Here is a 20,092-nt window from a genome sequence, read left to right as displayed (position 1 = left end):
CTTGGGCTCTGGTCCCATTTCTCTCCTTTCCTGCCTCACCCGAAACCTCACGTCAGTGAGTGCCAACAGCTCTTACCTCTAGAAGGTACTGTGGCTCTTTCCGCGTCTCTGCTTCTGAGCCCTGGTCCTGTCTCACCTGCCTCCTCCGAGCCTCATGTGCAGGTCCCCACGGATGGCGGCGCCTTCCCTGTGCACGGACTCGCTGTGCAGCCTGTCCTCCGAGGCTCCTGCCCATGACCGTCAGCTGGGACCTGGACTCTACGGTGACCTTCCCACTCCCCCAATGCCTTGGGCCAGGCTGCTGTCCCTCATGTCTTCCCAACCCTCTCACCATTGAGGGGCTTACACACCCGTGCTGTCTCCTGGAGCTGGGGTCACGGGGAGGAGGTGGCCGGGCCTGGTGACGGCCAGCCTAAGTGCCCTTGTGGGCCACGCGGGGACGCTTGCCTAGGGCTCCTGGACTCCCGGATTGGGGGCTCCGCCCTCGGTAGCTCCTTGGCTACCCCGTCAGGCTGCGAGACCCGTGATGCTGCTAACTAGGAGACATTGGATGCTGGAAGCTTTATTTTTAAACCTCACACAGACAGAGGACGGAGAGCCAGACGTGGGGCCAGAGGAAGCCTGTGCACGTGAGCTTGGCAGTCCTGCTTGAGGGGCAAACTTCGGGCTGGCCTGGGCTTCTGTCCATCCGTCTGTCCGGCAGCCATGCCCAACTGCCCTGAGGGAAGGCCAGCCACCCTGGGCTGCAGCCCCGTGGCACCACCCACAGCGGAGGACAGGCCTGCCCAGAGCCTTTGACAAATGAGGGTTTACATTTCTGTAGGTCGTTTTGAGCTTAAATTGTAGTTTTCTAGACATTAAAACATTCAGATTTTGTTAATTCCCTGGTGAGGTTATCAGGTAAATTAAAGGACTTTTTAAACAATTCCCATTTCTCATCCCTCCTAATATCTGACAGATGCCATCAAGAATAAGCGTTAAGGTATAAAAATACTGTATATGTACTGTGCAGAAGACATTACATAGTTTAACTTAAATGCATTTATATTCCTGGCATCACCTCCCACTCTTCGAAAGGAAAAAAATATCTTAAATAAATAAAAGTCACAGGGTGATATTTACTGTTTAGGAATTTAAAAGGGTGGCGCATCCCAGCACTTGACCAGCACATCTGGTTGTGGTCTTGTGAGTGTCCGTCCTCGAAGCTGCTCACGGTCAATTCATTTGGTTTCAAAAGGAGCTCGGATTTTACAGAAGACTAACAAGAAAAGTGTTAAGAGTCTTTGTTGGTGTCAGCTACAAAAACACAAAAGTCGTCATGGACCACTGGTAAAACACTTCGATGCCACCACAGAGACGGCACAAAACCAAAGTGCTCAGAGCCAGAGGAGCAGTAACTGCCCAGAACATACAAAAGCTCTAAATGTCAGTTGAGTGTATAGGATACAGAGGAATTTTAGGAGGTTCCTCAGTGTCAGGAAGCATCTTTTGGAGAAGCAGCTGGGCCACAGGCTGAAGCTTGGGGAGGAGGCCCGGCTGAGGAGCCGCTGGCTCAGGTGGGGTCTCAGGGATTCATACTCACGTCTCAGGGAAGGTGCTGGCCGGGCCTTCACGGGGCACTGAGGACCAGGCCCGGGGCCCAGCTTGGGAGGCGGCAGAGTGCCTGCAGTGGAGGCCTGCGCCGTGCCAAGCACTTCCCTTGGCAACTTGAGATGCATTCAGGCCCACTGGGCACCCTTGTGGACGACCCAGCACCCAGGGCAGGCAGGGCACTCCCCACGATCCAGGCTGCAGGTCCAGGCAGAGACGGTGTCAAAGGGAAGCCCAGGTGAGTGGCTGGGGTCAGGGGAGGGCCACCCACCAACTGGCAGCCAGTCCCTCTCTGTCCCCAGCCAGCTCGCGCTTGTGGCCATAGGACTAACCTCGTCTGAAGGAGCTTGGGAGCCGGCCTGTGCCCTCCTCTCTTCCCCCCTCCCTCAGCCCTCTCTCTGACCCTCGGCACTGGGGTCCCGGGAGTCTCATGCCCCGGTGACCACACTGAAGGCCCCCAGACGCCCAGTGGCAGGCTGGGCCCACTGGCCGGAGCCAGGTAGAACACTGAAAATGAAAACTGTTGTGGGAATGCCTTTTGGCCTCCATTCTCTGCAAAGTGGCCAAAACCCGTGGGTGGTGCACCCACTCCCTGCATAGGCATGGTGAGTCAGAACTTGAACCTGTGGCAGAAACGCAGGACTCGGGAGGCTGGCTGCTGGGCCCTGCCTGTGTCGGCCCACAGGACAGAACCAGGGAGGCACGGGGACCTGCTGAGCAAACCAAACATCTTCACTGCAAAGTTTAAACCTGTCTTCCGACTAACCTTTTCCAAAAAAATTTTAAAACTATCTGGCAAATGTTAAATTTGGAAGCTTAGCCCACTCTGGCCTCTTTCAAATATGCAAAAAATAATTCTTTTTCTTCAAGTGCATCAGAGTAGAAAAGGAAACCCGATTCCCCTTGGTCCAGCGCATTCCACTCTTAACTCCATGGACCAGCCGCCCAGCGCCTGACCTGGAGCCCCTGTGGGCCTGCGCCTGCACACTGGCCCAAGACCGTCTCTGCTAACGACTCGTTCACTCACCTGTGAGATAAGGAAGCTATTGGCTTAAATAAACAACATGTTCCATTAGACACATTTCTCTATACAGCTTATCTAAAATGTTATCACTGGTGGCCTCTGTTTTTGAACAAGGCTAAAAAACACCCTTGGTGCATAGATTCATAGATTTCTGAGAGATTCCTAAGTAAGCACTGCCCTCACAGCTCGTCTGCAAGAAGAATAACCAACGTGTTCTGCGAATCAGGGAGAAGTTACCGTACCTTCTCTCCAAACGAGGGGAAGCTGGCTCTCCAAAGAGACCTCCCTGTGGGCTTTGGGGCTTCGGTCTGGTTTTCTATCAAACACGAAAGAGCACAGCCAAACTATCTTAAAGGCATTGGTTAAAGAAGGTGTTAACTGGATGGATAAGTCACCAGTTGGTTAGGTCTTTTCTCTACATCTTGAGAAATTAGAAAAAGGTCATTGAAACTTTTCAGAAATAACCGTGTTATTGAAGAAGACACAGATCGGAGGGACGCCTTACCCAGGGGGTTGGCCTGGAGAGGCCGCCTGTGAGGCTCGAGTTCAAGAAACACTGCCATCAGATGTGCCTATGTTTCCATTACTTTTACCGTCTTTCACAAAATCGTATTCAAAAGAGAACAGGAAGTTTTCACTTTACTCCCAACCATTGTCTTTGATCATGTGAGCAAGCTCAATGATAAATTTTCCTTCCTTATATTTCTGACTGCTCTCAAAGGCGTGTTCCTTGAAAAGAGAGAGACAAGGTTTCAGGACAGAATCGGTTTTGTTTTTCAACTTCATTTTACACTTTGCAAAGAAAATAACTGCAGTATCACGTCTCCCCAGATGCCCCTTGTGCCGTGTGGTCCAGGGCGGGGGAGGGGTGGCTAGCTGGGTGACCAGCCCTCAGGAGCAGGGCAGGTCTGGCCTGGACTCGCAGAGTGATGGTGAAACTTGTCGGGAACTACTGATTCAAGTTTGTTACTGAGCACCGACCACGTGCAGGGCAGTTTGAGAAGGGAAGCCAAGCAAAGGCCTCCTTCCGGGACTCCAGGTACAGGGGAGTGAAGTCCTCAGGGTAACAGATAGTGGAGAGGGGAAGGCCCTTCTCGGGGGCGAGGGATGCAATGGCTCAGACACAGCCCCGCCCCGCCGCCCTGTGCTGGAGTCTGGGGGTGGGTGGTGTGTGGGACAGGACCAGGGCACAGGGCCCAGGCAGGTCCTGGGGGTGGGGCCCCAAGGGGTCTGCTGTGAGCACAACTGCAGGGTCATGTCCAGTCCCCCACCTCCCACCTGGCTGGTGACCATCCCTCCCTCCCCCAGTCCATGGACTCTCAAAGATGCAGTTTTAAAATGTGTTCCTTGACTGGCAGCACCTATCCCGCTTCCTGGCATGTTTTGTTTCCACTGGGAACGTGTTCTTTATTACAGCGGACCCGCGGTCACTCACGTATTTCCACCCGAGTGTGGTCTTGCAGTTCTCACAGTAGATGTCTGCCACGGCATGCAGGCCGGTGAGAAGGACCCGCTCCTCCGCAGGGCCGCAGCCCACGTTCACCCTGTGGGGAGGAGGCGCTGGGACCCTCATGGGGCCCCGGGCCCACAGTTCCGCCCCCACCAGCTGTTCCCAGGACACAGGGTATCCTTCCTGACTCCCCTCCTGTCCCTGCCTACCCCCACCTTTGATGAGAAGGAACACCTTCTTGCCTCCCCCGAGAATCCAGGATGAGACAGGCTGTGGGGAGGGGCCCACAGTCCTGCCGTCTCGGTGGAAATCAAGATCTACCCCAGTGGGAAACAAACCACACCCAGCCTGGGAAAAAAGCATCTGCTTTCCCGAGCCCTCGATGGCAGCGAGCACTGGCAGGCTCTCAGCAGCAGCACGCGGGGCCTGGTGGCAGACACGGCACTGGCGAGGCCACGGCAGCGATACTCACACTGAGTTGAAGAGGTAGGCTCGTCCCTGACTTCCCTGAAAGGACTGCAAAGAAGAAAGGGGTTAAAGGCTTTGTCGTGGTCAGATGGAAGTGACGCCATTCATCACGAGCTGGAACGAGAGGCCACGTCGGGGCGGCTCCACCCAGAGGGCCTCTGTGCTTGATTATTTTAAAGAACAGCTTACTACTGGCTTTGGGGTACTTTGAAAGAAGTACCTCAAATTCCTTTTGGACACTAACAACCCACTCCCCCCACCATGTGGCCAGAGCAGTGCCTGAGCTACACGGCCGATCTGGAGGCCCTGGAGCAGCTCTAACTCCGAAGCTGGTGCTGAGGGGCTGCCCTTCCACTGAAGCTTCTGGACGCACAGAGGGGCCACAGAAGCAGTGATGGCACAGACACCACCTTATCTGACGGCTTTCCCTTAAGATGACGGACCCAGGACTTCCCTGGTGGTCCAGTGGTTAGGACTGTGCACTTCCACTACATGGGGCACAGGTTCCATCCCTGGTCAGGGAACTAAGATCCTGCAAGCCGCACGTGTGTCCCCCCCAGAAAAAGGACCCTGTCACTTCCTTACCACAAGTACAGAGATGTTCTTCTAGCTGCCTGAAACAAGAGGCCTAAGCATGGATTCCAGAGACTTCTTGATGACTTTGTTTTCAAAGGAGCAGAAGGCTTCTGCCCAGGGAGGCAGGCTTAGAGGACGGGTGGGGATCGTGACCCACAGCGCGGGGAGGGAGGACAGTCACTGTCTCCCGAGGGATTGTTTTAAATGTTCCCAAGTGGTTGGTTATAAACAGGACAAACTGCTAGTCAAAAGTTCAAGGCAATGACGCGGGTCCTGCCCTCTTCGCCCCCAGGGGGCTGCTCGTGGCCCCCACAGCGCCGCGGCCCTGGCTGAGCTTCCCTCCCAGGCTCTTTCCTGAACGATCCAATTTCCCCCAAGGCAGCCTCTTCTCTTCTTAACCATTCTGAGTTTTAAAACTTTCTTAATTCCCTTATTATGAAACTATTTCCACAGATTTTCCAGGCTTCCTTTTTTGTACTGTCCATGTCCTCTGGCTTTACATGAATTTAACTGCCCTGACAAGTCACTGACTCATCTTACTGTGGGATCTTCAGAGGCCTGTGGCCTGGCCCCCAAAACCCACCACTTGGCGAAGACCGCGGCCAAGACCACGACGTAGCTGCCCTCACTCACACACACAATTTCCCTCAGTGCCGTCCACAGGGCTCCAGACATTCTGGGCCCAGCAAACCCAGAAGGCCATGGGGTGGTGCAGTATTTGTCTACACTTAGGCTCAGTGATCATGGCTGAGGGCAGCCTGCCAAGTTCTTGACCAGACACTTGCCTTGGAGATCAGCTCATCGTGATTGGCCAGGTGGGCCCGGCAATGGACACAACTGTACGTTCGGTGGCAGTTTGGCAGATACGCTTGAAAAGTTTTGGACCTTGTCATCTTCACCATCTCTGCTGGGCACTCCTGGCTCAGCTCAGGGCTGGCACGGGAGGCGCTGAAGCTCTGCTGGGCTCTCTGACAGAAGAAACACTGGAACATGCACGCAAGAGCCGTTGTTGTTCGGAGGGTGTGTGGCTCTGTCCACACAGCTGGGGTGAAAGAAAAACGCCACAACCTGTCAACAAGTCAACACAGAGCAGAGGGTCACAGAGAGAATGAAACACAAAAAGTGTGTTTAGGAAGCCTGTTGTAAAGAAGGGAAGGGCAGGCCTAGACGTTAAAGATCTAATACTTCAATAGTAATATGAGTACATAAAAAACACTAATAGCTAATCATGGCTTAGCCATTCTAAATTTAGTTGGAAGTGGCAGGTGAACTACTTTTACACATAAATAATTTGAGAAAACTTTTGCCCAAATACATCTTATATCGTGTGGCTTCAGAAAACGTGAAAGAAACAGCAGCTAACACGACTCCCATCTGAGTGAGGCCAGCAGCACTGCATACATCTCGTCCCAAACAATGGAACTGGTGACTCAAAGCATCATGACATTTATGAATACGTGTGTGATGGATCCAGTATTAATCTCTGAGAAATTACGTATCAGTCCAGAAGTAAACCCTCACATATATAGTCAAGTGATTTTCAACAAGGGTGTCACAACCATTCAGTATGGAAAGAACAGTCTTTTCAACAAATGGGGCAGGAAAACAAGATATTGACATGTGAAAGAATGAAGCTGGACCCCTGCCTCACACCATATACAAAAATGCACTCAAAATGGATCAAGGAACTAAATGTAAAAACAAACTATAAGACCCTTAGAAGAAAATGTAGGGAACAATCTTCATGATGTTGGATTTGGCAGTGACTTCTTGGATCTGACAGCAAAAGCACAGATGTGTATGGATTTACAGAAGGTAAAGTGAGAGAAAAATGGGGCAGAGGCACTATGTGAGGAGATGAGGAGGCGATCCCAGAACTGAAGAAAGACACCAATCCACAGACAAGTCCAACAATCCCAAGCAAGATAAATAAAAAAGCCACACCTGATCACATAATAGTGAAACTGCAGAACACCAAAGAAAAAAGAAAAAAAGTCTTAGAAGCATCCAGAAGGGAAGGGAAAATTACCTTTCAACAGCAACTTCCCAAGTAAAACAGTGGAACCCAGAAGGCAGTAGGGGAAGGTACCTGTAAAGTCCTGAAAGATAATAACTGCTATCCCAGAATTCTACATGCAGTGAAAATATCTTTCAAGAACTCAGGAAATGGGGGCTTCCCTGGTGGTACAGTGGTTAAGAATCTGCCTGCCAATGCAGGGGACACGGGTTCGAGCCCTGGTCCGGGAAGATCCCACATGCAGCAGAGCAACTAGGCCCCTGCGCCACAACTACTGAGCCCGCGGTCTAGAGCCCACGAGCCACAACTACTGAAGCCAGCACGCCTAGAGTCCGTGCTCCGCAACAAGAGAAGCCACCTCAGTGAGAAGCCCACACACTGGAATGAAGAGCAGCAGCCCCTGCTTGATGCAACTAGAGAAAGCCTGCGTGCAGCAACGAAGACCCAACACAGCCATAAATAAATAAATAAACAAACAAATAAAAAGAATTCAGGAAATGACATTTGCAGACAACTAAAAAGTTTGACTTCTGCAAAATATCTCTAAAGGAAGGATATGATTCAGACAGAAAAACAAAACAAAAAACCCCACTAAAGTCTAAACTTCAGACTCTAAAAGAAGGCTTCAATGGTGAGTAAAGAAAATGGTCAATGTGCAGGTGGGCAGAGCAGCAGCGTCTCACAGAACTTTGAAGAGATCCGCTCATGATATGTGAGCAGGAGAAGCCAGGGCGAAGGCGCAGACCAACGACTCCCAGGGTCTGGGTTCTGTGTCCAAACAAGAAGACCCACATATGGATTAAATGTAGATCCTGGTACATTAAGGATAAATGTTGTAATTTCTGATGAAACTTCTGTAAGAACAAAGAGCAGGTGTATAACTTCCAAACCTGTAAAGGGAGGTGAGGAAGGGAGGAAAAACACCATGGGAAGAACAGGAAGCACAACGACAGAAGGAAGATTTAAACCCAAATATTTCAATGCATATATTAAATATAAATGAACTAAATGTTAGAGTTGAAGGTTTCAACTAGACAGAAAACAAACTTTATCTAAATGCTACTTATGAGACACACACCTTAAACAAGGACGCAGAAAGGATAAAAAGATATGGCTAGAACCTGGGTGGTGGCAACACAGACCTATGAATCATAATTATTTGCTAACAGTATATTTGTTTTATGGATATCTTGTATGTATGTGATTCACACTAAGAAGTTAAAATAGAAAAATGCAAACCAAAACTACCATGAGATATCACCTCACACCTGTCAGAATGGCTATCATCAAAAAGAACACAAATAACAAATGTTGGTGAGGATGTGGAGAAAAGGGAGCCCCCCTACACTGTTGGTGGGAATGTAAATTGGTGCAGCCACTACTGTGAACAGTATGAAGGTTCCTTAAAAACTAAAAACAGAGCTACCATATGATCCAGCAATCCCACTCCTGGGCAAATATCCAAAGAAAACCATACTCTGAAAAGACACATGCACCCCAATGTTCATTGCAGCACTATTTACAATAGACAAGATACAGAAGCAACCTAAGTGTCCATCAACAGATGAATGGATAAAGAAGATGTGGTATATTTCTACAATGGAATATTACTCAGCCATAAAAAGAATGAAATAATGCCACTTGCAGCAACATGGACTGACTTAGAGATGATCATACTAAGTGAAGTTAAGTCAGACAGATAAAGATAAATATTATATGATACCACTTACAGGTACAATCTAAAAATTGATACAAATGAACTAATTTACAAAACAGAAACAGACTCACAGACTTAGAAAACAAACTTATGGTTCCCAAAGGGGAAAGGTAGGGCAGGGGGTTGGTGGGGAGGGATAAATTAGGAGCTTGGGATTAATTTACACACACTACTATATATAAATAGATAACCAACAAGGACCTGCTGTATAGCGCAGAGAACTCTACTAAATATTCTGTAATCTTTCCCATATAGGGAAAAATATCTGAAAAAGAATGAGTATATGTGTATATGTATAACTGAATCACTTTGCTGTATACTTGAAACTAACACAACATTGTAGATCAACTATATTTCAATAAAAATTAACAAAAAAAAAGAAGTTAAAGTAGCAAAAGGATAGAAAAAGATATTTAAATAATAAAGTAAAGGGACTTCCCTGGTGGTACAGTGGGTAAGACTCGGCACTCCCAATGCAGGGGGCCCGGGTTCGATCCCTGGTCAGGGAACTAGATCCCGCATGCCACAACTAAGAAGTCCTCATGCCGCAACAAAGACCCAGCGCAGCCAAAATAAATAATAAAAACAAATATTGAAAAATATAAAGTAAAAACTATATTAAATATATTCATATTTTGCTTACATAGTACCATTTTTAAATTTTTAAAAATTAATTATTGGGGCTTCCCTGGTGGCGCAGTGGTTGAGAGTCCGCCTGCCGATGCAGGGGACACGGGTTCGTGCCCCGATCCCGGAAGATCCCACATGCCGCGGAGCGGCTGGGCCCGCGAGCCATGGCCGCGGAGCCTGTGTGTCCGGAGCCTGTGCTCCGCAACGGGAGAGGCCACAACAGTGAGAGGCCCGCGTACAGCAAAAAAAAAAAAAAAAAAAAAAAAAAAAAAATTATTTTTGGTTGCATTGGGTCTCTGTTGCTGCGCACAGGTTTTCTCTAGTTGCCATGAGCAGCGGCTACTCTTCGTTGTGGTGCGCGGGCTTCTCACTGCAGTGGCTTCTCTTGTTGCAGAGCACAGGCTCTAGGTGTATAGGCTTCAGTAGTTGTGGCACGCGGGCTTCAGTAGCTGTGGCGTACGGGCTTAGTTGCTCCGGGGTATGTGGGATCTTCCTGGACCAGGGATCGAGCCCATGTCCCCTGCATTGGCAGGCAGATTCTTAACCACTATGCCACCAGGGAAGTCCCTACATGGTAACATTTAATGGAAAAACTTTATGAGATAAAACAGCAGGGAGATAAACAGCAAGCGTAAATCTTGTTACCTAATAACACAGTCTCAAAATATGTAAGTCAAAAACTGGAAAAACCTTAAGACATAAATTTATAATCAAAATAGGACTAGTAATTGTAGTATATAAATAGTTTACACAGTAATTTATATATTTATAGTATATTTAGTAAATATAAATACATTATTTATATTTGTATAAAATATAGTATATATTTTACTGCATCTTTCACTAACTGGTAGAACAACACAAATGAGGGCAGATATACAGGATTTGCACATTGTGATGAAGAAACTGGAATTAAAATACATGTAGAAAACTGTATCTAAGAACCACAGACTCACTTACTGCACACATACATTTACAAAAGTTGACCACACAGCACATCTCAACAAATTCAAGGACTGAAACTACAGTATAGTCTCTGATGACCACAATACAATTAAATTAGAAATCAATAATAAAGTATAACTAGAAAAATCCTCGGGCTTCCCTGGTGGCGTAGTGGTTGAGAGTCTGCCTGCCGATGCAGGGGATACGGGTTCATGGCCCAGTCCGGGAAGATCCCACATGCCGTGGAGCGGCTGGGCCCGTGAGCCATGGCCGCTGAGCCTGCGCGTCCAGAGCCTGTGCTCCGCAACGGGAGAGGCCACAACAGTGAGAGGCCCGCGTACCGCAAAAAAAAAAAAAAAAAAAAAAGAAAGAAAGAAAAATCCTCATATGTTTATAATTTAGGAAATGTACTTCTATATACCCCTGTGTCTAAGAATAATGGAAATTAGAAAATATTTTGAACAGTAACAAAATAGGTACTTACCAGAACTTAAAGGGAAATGTAGACTCTTATTAGAAAATAAGCAGGTAGAATTAATGAGCTAAACACCTATCTTTAAGAAGTTTGAGAAGTAACAGGAAAACAACCCCCAAAAAATATAAGGAGGGAAAAAAGTAGGAAAAAAATATTGAAACAGAAAAGGAAAACTTGGATCCACCAGGGGGGATCGACAAGGCAAATGTGTGTTCTCGGAAAAGACTAATGACCTCTGACAGCAGAGCCAGCCATCAGAAATGGCTTCTGGGGGCAAGACTCATGGGGAAGAGGTGCTGCGGTCAATTTAAGTCAATATATTGGAAAATGTAAACCACACAGATAAATTCCTGGAAAACATTAAGTTAAAAATATGATTCAAGAAGAAATAGAAAACCTGAATAATCCTATAAACATTAAGGAAATCAAATCACTGGTAAAAAGTCTCCTCCCCCAAGATGCACACATATCAATGCAAATCAAACACACCTACAGGCAAGGAGGAGCTTCCCTGGAGAGCTCCACCATACTTCAAGGAAGAATTCATTCCAATCCAACACAAACTCTTTCAGGAAAGAGAAAGGGGAAGCACTCTCCAACCATCTGATGTAGCTTAAACTGACACAAAACCTGGGTCAGGGCAGTACAAGAATGGAATTCAGGGGAGTTCCCTGGTGACCTAGTGGTTAGGATTCTGGGCTTTCACTGCTGTGGCCCGGGTTCAACCCCTGGTCAGGGAACAGATCCTGAAAGACCCGCGGTGCAGGGGAAAAAAAAAAAAGGGAATTCACTGTAAGTTTCTTCAAAGAAACCAAGATGCAAACATCCTAAGTAATATGACCAAACAGGGTCTAGCAGTATTTTAAAGGATGGTACAATATAATTAAGGTGATTTTATCACAGGAATGCAAGATCATTTAATATCAGAAAAATTTACCACCAATTGTTCTGTTTATCTCAATAGATGCAAAAAAAAAAAAAAGCATTCAACAAAAATTTAACATCCATTCACAATTTAAAAAACATTCCACACAAACTAAGATTGTAAGAGAACTTCCTTACCTTTTACGAGGCATCTACCAAACAAATAAAAAAATCCCAAAACCACTCACAGCAAACATCATGCTTAATGGTAAAACTTAGAAAACATTATCTTTGACATCAGGAATAAACCAGGATGCTCTCTACACCGCCACTTCCATTCAAAGGTACCAGAAGTCCCAGCCAGCTGGTAAATCAAGAAAAGGCTTATAAGGGAAAACATACACTCATACAACAGTGTAACAATAAAGTATCTAAGAGCACATCAAAGACCGGAAACACCTTTACAGAGAACATTAGAAAACTCTGAGGGGTATAATAAAAACCTAAAGCAATGGAGAGCTAAATCATGACCAGGACTGGAAGATACTGTAAATATATGAATCGTCCCCAAAGTAATTGTTAAATGCAATTCAAATCACAATCCAGGAGGGTGTATGTGTGTGTACAAATGAGCCAGGGAGTCAGCGAGACAAAGAGAGAGCTTTGAGTCTAGAACTTATCTTACAAGTGTCTGCAGGGGAGGGAAAGTTTTCCTTGACCCTCTTAGGGTCCCTGGCTGGGTCTGAAAATGAAACTAACAGAGTAACAGGAGCAGGAAGCTTTTATACCTTTTAGACAAGGAATCAATAAGTTTGTGAAGAACTGACGAGGCTGGAGAGGTTTGGGCTGGGGTGGTCCATGGTGAAGGAGTAACTAGGAAGACAAGACAAGGTTTGTTTATACAGATTTCTCAGCCCCAATTCCCTGCCTTCCCTCTTCCTGGTGCAGGGAGGGGGCCCTCTCAAAGGGGAGTTTCATGGCGGGGTTCAAGGAAGAAGGTCACTCTGACCACCCCCCTTCTGCTGTTTTCTCAAACTCCTTCAAGCTTAAGATACTCAGGAAGCCTAGGTGCCACACGTTGGGGTGGTGTGTCCTGAACTCCATCACGTCAGAGGCCAGAAGCAGCCAGAGGGAAGCTCGTGCTGCGGCGGAGTCGGCCTGGGAGCGGTCATTTCAGGGTCATTCGGACTCACCAAGGCTGGGGTATCCCGGCTCAGGACAGAAAAACCAGCCTTAGCAAGGACGGAAAGCGCTTGTTCTGACTGCAGTGCTGACTGAACACATGTTGTCTGTTTCAGTATCTTCACCTGAGTTTTTCTCTTTGTATTTAAAGGACCTTTAAATGAATAAACTCTCTTAACCCTGGTGGTTCAGGCCTTCAGAGTCCTGGGCCCCGTTAGTGGCAGAAGCACAGCTCCCAGTGACCTGAACAGAGACTAAAGAAACGGCCTTCACTTAACCCATCCTTTAGACAAATGACACCACTCTGACTCATAATTAGAAAGCAGGACACCCCTCGTCTCTAAATTGGAGTGGCCTCTGATGGGGCGACTCTATTTAAAGGGGCAACTTAGGACGTCCCCGGCAGTCCAGAGGTTAGGGCTCCATCCCCCATTGCAGGGGGCCCAGGTTTAGTCCCTGGTTGGGGAACTAAGATCCCGCAAATAAAGTGGCAACTTGCCAGGTGTTTCTGTTTCTTTGAATTTCTCCATGACGTGAATGCCCCCCACATGCCGGGGAACTACCTGAACGCCCCTTCCCTCGGAGCAGCCCCACTCTTGGGCTCCTGTCACCTTTGTGGAGCCCGGTCCATCCTCAGCACCCACAGTCACCCTTCAAAGGCTGGGTGTGCCTCCCACCCTGGCGTCCTGCCATCTGTGTCCTGCCGTCCGCCCCTGTCACCGCCCTCCCGGGGGTCCTAGCGGAGCAGCAGCCCAACCTGACTGGATCTCAGTCACAGAGAAGCGTGTCGTGATTTAACTAGGTTTCAGGCTGGATATCCCCGAGGCAGGGAAATCCTGGCCAAGTGCTCCAGCCACCAGTACACAGACAGGCTCTTCCAACCACACCTGCTGACAAGTCAGGACCCACCTTAGTACCTGAGGTGAAATGCATCACGTGCCTCACTTCTACTGCAGCCACTGTGTCCCCTGAGTTTGGGGAGCAGCCACCACCCCACGAAGATGTTAGTGTGGGGTAAGTTCTTAGGCCAAAAACAACATTCTGGATTCCAGAAGTTTCTCTCCTAAAATAAGCATGGATATTTATTTTAAGAGAGCGTAAATCAGGCCCATGTCCATATGGTGCTGTTACCACGCTTCCAAAGACAAACCCTGAGAACCAGCACCCAAGCAAGCAGCTGACACTCCCAGGAGGGCGTGGGCTCCCGGCCCTTCTCGTCCTGTGTGGGTTCACTTGTCCTCCCAGCCCTGCCTCACCCACCTGGCTGCGGGGAGGGACGGAGGCACAGGTGGGCAGGGAAGCGGGTCTCCCTGGGGCTGGTGCACAAGCTCCGGCGCTGGCAACAGCGGGGAAGAACACAGCTCAGAAGGCCGAGGTGATTCCCACGCGCCCGCCCCATCCAGCAAGGAGAGAGCTGCCCATCCAGCACCATCACGAGGTGCCCAAGAGCCTTGTGGCCCAGGCTGCTGCTGGTCTATGAGAATCCCATGAACTAACAGCAGCCCTAAGACACGAGTGGTCTGATTAGTCCCACCGTGCGGAGAGGGAAACGGACACCCCGAGAGCTAGTAAGCAATCTGTGCAGCTGGATTCAAAGCTGAGAATCTACACCCTGGACCCCCGTAAACACGTGTCTATAGACACGTGAGCAGGTGTGAACATCACAAACGGATGCAAACCAAAGGCGCACTGTACCTGTCTTACAACCTAGTAGGCTGGCAAAGATTTTTAAAAGTTGACAACCCCACTGGCGAAGACACCTGGGACATCCCTGCCATCTGGCAGCACCCAATGGCGCTCCCAGGCGCAGGCCCCAGACCCAGGGTCCATCCCCAGTATTTCCCCCCAGGCTGCTTGGCCCCTTTGCAAAGTAACCCGGAAAAGGCTGTTACAACATTGCCTGTAATAACTAGAGATTAGAAACCATCTCCCGTCTCACCAAGAGGGACTGGCCAAACGCACTGATCGACTTATCAGAACTGTTTCTAAGGTGGGGCCTCAGCCACTTCTTTCTCATCATCTACTTTTTTGTAACTTTTGATTTTGATACCAAGTGTAGGTACTGATCACAAACACACACACACAGCACATGGGCCCACAGGCGGTAGGGGGCCTGGAAGGTGTCCATCAAAGAACAACAGCACGTGTACAATTTGCTTCGGGCAGTACCAGCTTCCCTTCGCACACATGGACCTCCTACTTAAATTACAGGGTGAAAAGCTTTTTTCCACGTCTCTGGAACCGCAGCCTTCCTGGACCGCTGGCCGCTGGGAGGGGCGAGAAGACTGCTTCAGTTCTCCCGGCCGCCTCCTGTGCCCTCAGATGAAGCCCCCTCTGCCCTCATGCCCCACCAGCTGCCCCCGCGTCCCCCCGTAACCAGCCCCCTCGTTCCCCCAGCGTGGCCTGCCTCCACCTCCTCCCACCAGACTGCTGAGGAGGGCGCTGGCACTGAGCCTTTCTTTTCTAAGAACCTGTGATACATTCTTTTTAATTTCTCCCACTAACTAAGTTTCCCAGCCGTGGCCCTGGGATGCCTCCTAGCAGAGGTTGCCTTTTTCCTCGCTAAGAAGGGAAGATGCAGGCATGACAGAGGGAGTGCTGCCCTGTCTTCAGCTGGAAGTGGGAGGAAAGAGCCTGGGAATCTTATGCCATTTTATTAACCACATGCTAATTGAAACATAATCAAGCATCCCTGTGTTGGGGAACGGAAGGGAAAAAACAGAGAGGCAAAGAGAAGCCAGAATGGGGCCGGTGCTGGGGGTTTGGGGGCCATATGGCTGCGGGAGCCAGGCTGCTGAGGGGGCTCGACCCAACCAAGCCACATACACAGAGCCTGTGGGGCCTCAAGCCGAGCTGGTACCCAATCTGTAAAATGGGGGTGAATCGTGAGTCCCATGGAGGACCCAAGAATCACACCAGGTGTCAGGTTGCTGTTGCTGTTGCAGTGGCCGAGGGTTGGCAAGCTGTCTCAACGCCTCACAAACCCCACGGGGAACCCTGGTGCTGGTTCTCAGGCTTCCTAGGTGTGGACTACGTGGCTTGGCTCCATCACCGGCGACAGGCTTTCAGCAGTGCCGGTGCCACTATCACAGGAATGATTTCGCCGGCAGCTGACTGGACCTCATTCTCTCAACTTCTTTCCTGAATCCAACTCACACTGCCCTCCCTGGACCTTCAGCCTCCAGTGACCTGGCGGTTCAGAACTTTCTCCATCCTCCCCTTACTCAACTCTCTGCTCACAATTCCCACTCCCTGCAGGTTTTGCTGATTAGCAGATCTAACTACTTTCTAAAAAGTTAAATGACTTGCGAATAAAGTGTCAGAGATGAGAAGGTTTTAAAGCAGCGGACTTCTACTGCTTCTTCATATTCGAAACTATGTTCCACTCATCAGCCTACCAGGGAGAAAAAGACTCTGCATGGAAAGTCCTTGCCCTCTGTACCCGCCACCCCCGCCCCTTGAGAGGATCCTGGCGGAACCTGGTGAAGGCAGGTAGGGGTCAAAGGCTCTCAACATAAAGAGCTTTATACATTTTAGTGGTTCAAAAACGGAAAAAGTAATGTCTGGAGTTTAGTCAAAGGCATATACCTCTATCAGTTTTTAATTTTGGCAAACGTACCATGGCAACATGGGATGGTAACACCGGGGACACGGAGTGCGGGGCACATTGGGACTGTCTGTACTATCCTTGCAACTTCTGTGTAAATCTAAAGTTTCTAAAATAAAGAAGTTGATTTAAAAGCAGAAAGATGGGGACTTCCCTGGTGCTGCAGGGGTTAAGAATCCACCTGCCAATGCAGGGGACACGGGTTTGAGCCTTGGTCCGGGAAGATCCCACATGCCACGGAGCAACTAAGCCCGTGCGCCACAACTACTGAGCCTGCGCTCTAGAGCCCAAGAGCCACAACTACTGAGCCCGTGTGCCACAAATTCTGAAGCCTGAACACCTAGACCGTGCTCCGCAACAAGCCACTGCGAGAAGACCGCACACCGCAACAAAGAGTAGCCCCCACTCTCCACAGCTAGAGAAAGCCCGCGCGCAGCAACAAAGACCCAATGCAGCCAAAAATAAATAAAATAAATTTATTAAAAAAAATCAGAAAGACGATTAATCAGATTGGTGATTAAGATTTCAGTTACTTTTTTAAAGTGCTCACTACAGGCCAAGCCTTGTGCTACAGCTGTGCTAAGATGGGGTCCCCCTGGTCCTGGCTGAGGGGCTCCCACACGCAGAAGACACTCTAGTCTGAGGGGAGTTAGCTCCCCTCAGACCAGATCCCACAGCGAGGGTCGGGGGAACCCGGGCAGGATCGCAACACTCAACACCAGAATTAAGCACAGCTGCCGCGGAGGGGCAGGGGCTCAACCAACGTGTGTTCCATCTCTTGGAGCAGAGCGGAGGCCGCAGCAGGCACAGGTGCAGGGAGAGCAGCAGCTTGCTCAGGGACGCACCTGAAGGCCATCCCCGGAGGAAGGAGGCCTGGGTAGGAGTTCAGGAGAGTGAGGGTTATGGGTGGAAAGAATAACATTCTTAGCAAAGGAAACAACAGGTTGAGGTGTGTATATTTCATATAGAAGAAAAATGCAACTGCACAGAAGCTTGGGGTGGGGACGACGCCAACGTCGTCCACACCGTGGTCCATCTAAGACGGAACTGCAGCCCTTTCCCACGCAGAACTCGGCACGTAACCTGGACTCCGGGCGATTCCCGTTGGAGGCCGGCCCCGCCCGGGAGAGGAGGCTCAGGCTCCTGCAGGCTCTGCGCCCGTGAAGCTCAGTCGGTGCCACAAGTGGGGAACGAATGCGGGGCGAGGCATTTCGGCCTCGCCCTTCACGTGGGCAACTTGAAACGCCCCCCTTCCGTGAACACGCTGGGAGGCCCCTTTTGTCCTCATTTCCCTCCCCAGGCGCGACCTTTCTTTTAGGGGAAAAGCCTGTTACCGTCAGGCGGGCGGCTCCTCCCGAGCCTCCTCCAGGGCGGGGTGGGGAGGGGCGAGAGGAGGGAGAACCGGGGAAACGCTCCTGACCCGGCGTCGCGGTCCGCGCCGAACCCAGGTGGTCCCGCCGCAGCGCGCCCCCCGCCCCATGGCCGACACCGCCCGGTGCGCCCGCCGGGCCCACCCTACTCACCGCCGCCCGCCGGTCCGCGCCCCAGCCTGCAGCGCCCATCGGCTCGGCCTCGCTCAGCGCGGGCGCGGCTCTCCGGCGGCCCCGGCGCAGCCCGGGACGCGCTGCGGCCGTTGGCTCTCCGGCTGCGCGCGAGGCATGCCCGACGCCGCCGTCCCCGGGCCGCCTGCCCTTTGTTTTGAAGCCGCTGCCCCGCCGCGCCGCCGTTAACGGCCTGGGAGCGCGGCGCCAACCAATCAGCGCGCGGCCCTGCCCCCGGACACGGCACGCGCCCCGCCCCTCGCCCCGCCCCGACGGCGCGCCCCCGCCCCGCGCGCCCCCGCCCACAGCTCGGCCGGCTCGCCCTCGGCTGGGCAGGGCAGGGCGCACGTGCCGCGGGGGGGAGCGCAGCGCTTCCATTGGCCGGCCTGCCGAGCGCGGCCTCGGAGCCCGCCAGTGAGGATCGAGGGGAGCGGGGGCGGGGCCGCGCGGGGCAGGGCTGGGGCGGGGCTAGGGCGGGGCGGGCTCAAAAGAGGAGCGCGGCGCGCAGGCGCGGGTTGCCGTGAGCTGAGATCTCGGCCAGCTGAGTCTGCGGCGGTCGGAACCACGAGTCCGGGAAGCTGGCGGTCTCCCGCTCTTCCCGGCACACGTGGGTCGGCCGAGGCCACGCCGGCTCACAGCCCCGGGGGCTAGGGGAGGGGGCGCGGGCCGGGCTTCCTGGCCGGACCCCTCGACGACCCCGTCCCGAGGGCGGGTCCGCCGCGTCGCCACCCCGCCCCCCTCCCGGCCGCTCAGAGCTGCTGGACCTGAGGGCCTTGGATGCACACGTGGCCCCTGGGGAAGCCCCGGACAGCCCGCCCCGCCCCGCGTCCGCACTCCACCCCCAGGCCTCCCCTGTGTTCATTGTGTGGGTGCCCCGGCCTTTCTCCCTAGATTGATGTTTAAATCCCAGCATCAGCATCAGCCCACACCGTTTGGGTCACAGCGTAGATACCCTCTCTAGACATAGTAGCGCCCTTGATCTTGTTTCCTTCCTGCGATGCAATGTGTCCGCACAGCTCTCGGTGCCTCTGGGTGAGTCCCATCTGCTGTTGGAGCGCGGCCGTTCTCCCAGCCACGTCCCCAGCTCCCACCTTCCACAGAGCCCGCTGCTAAGTGACTTGAAGACGGTTCTTGAACCTTTTCATGAACTGTTGAGCCTTTCAGGTCTCCTTCCATTTCCAACTGGGTTTCTTTTTTCTTGTGAATTTTCAAGATTCCTTTGATTGTCTAAAATATTAAGCTTTGGTTGTTTTTGCTATTGCAAATATTTTTTCTCAGCCAGTCCTCTGCTGAAAAAAAAATCCTAATTTTGATGTGAGCCAAAGTTTTATAATTTTGTATCCTGCTTTTTTTCTGTTATTGCAGGTTTTTTAACATATTTTTCCTGGCTGCTCACTATTAACCTAAATATCTAGCTATGAGTGGTAGTTGGGCACTTCGATTAGTTTTGCACTATTTCTTCAGACCCCTTAATTCTTTGAAAAATTTAGCACCAGATTCGCTGTTGTTCTTTGCATTTCCTGGCTTCCTTCTTGTAGACACAGCTTTCCCTTAGAATGGAAGTGAGTGCAGCCACAGTGCCCTGGCCTGTCAGTTCACTGGCCCTTTCCTGCAAGGATCTTGCCCTTTGCGTCACCCCAGACACGAACCCCCTCGCTGGCCACTGACCAGTGCCTTTCAAATGTTTTTAACTATGACCACAGTAAAATTTACATTTTATGGGTACAGTTTCTGTTTCGAATGATGAAAAATAGGGGGGATGGTTGCACAAGAATGTGCATGCACTTAACACCACTGCATTACAAACTTAAGAATGGTTAAAATGGCAAATGTTATGTTGTTGTGCTTTACTATAGTAAAAAATAGTACAAAACACATTCTACATTATGATCCAGCACCCACATGTATAGGACAAGTTTCATGATCTAATCTGCATCCTTGTGCAAGGCCCTAATATTTTCTATACTCTCCTGCTTTATTTTACTTAACCACAGCCTGCATATGAG

At 50.5% G+C, this 20,092-nt stretch overlaps 1 protein-coding gene across 2 annotated transcripts; it reads right to left on the bottom strand.

Annotated features, from left to right (window-relative positions):
• Window positions 1-235: 235 nt before the first annotated feature.
• On the bottom strand, window positions 236-18,223 carry YPEL1 (yippee like 1). 2 transcript variants are annotated; one of them, XM_082641285.1, is made up of 5 exons: window positions 18,069-18,223; window positions 5,894-6,176; window positions 4,537-4,580; window positions 4,050-4,158; window positions 236-3,343 (listed from the first exon to the last, which is right to left on the bottom strand). In XM_082641285.1, the coding sequence occupies exons 2-5, from the start codon at window positions 6,098-6,100 to the stop codon at window positions 3,254-3,256; spliced, it is 450 nt and encodes a 149-aa protein (XP_082497411.1). In that variant the 5' UTR covers window positions 6,101-6,176; window positions 18,069-18,223; the 3' UTR covers window positions 236-3,253. The 2 variants fall into 2 exon arrangements, with proteins under 2 accessions (XP_082497411.1, XP_082497412.1); XM_082641286.1 differs by lacking the exon at window positions 18,069-18,223 and adding an exon at window positions 12,545-12,618.
• Window positions 18,224-20,092: the final 1,869 nt, after the last annotated feature.

This window comes from Mesoplodon mirus (genome assembly GCF_964341445.2).
Source record: "Mesoplodon mirus genome assembly, chromosome: 13".
NCBI classification, from domain to species: domain Eukaryota; kingdom Metazoa; phylum Chordata; class Mammalia; order Artiodactyla; family Ziphiidae; genus Mesoplodon; species Mesoplodon mirus.
This window is presented reverse-complemented; position numbering and strand designations above follow the sequence as displayed.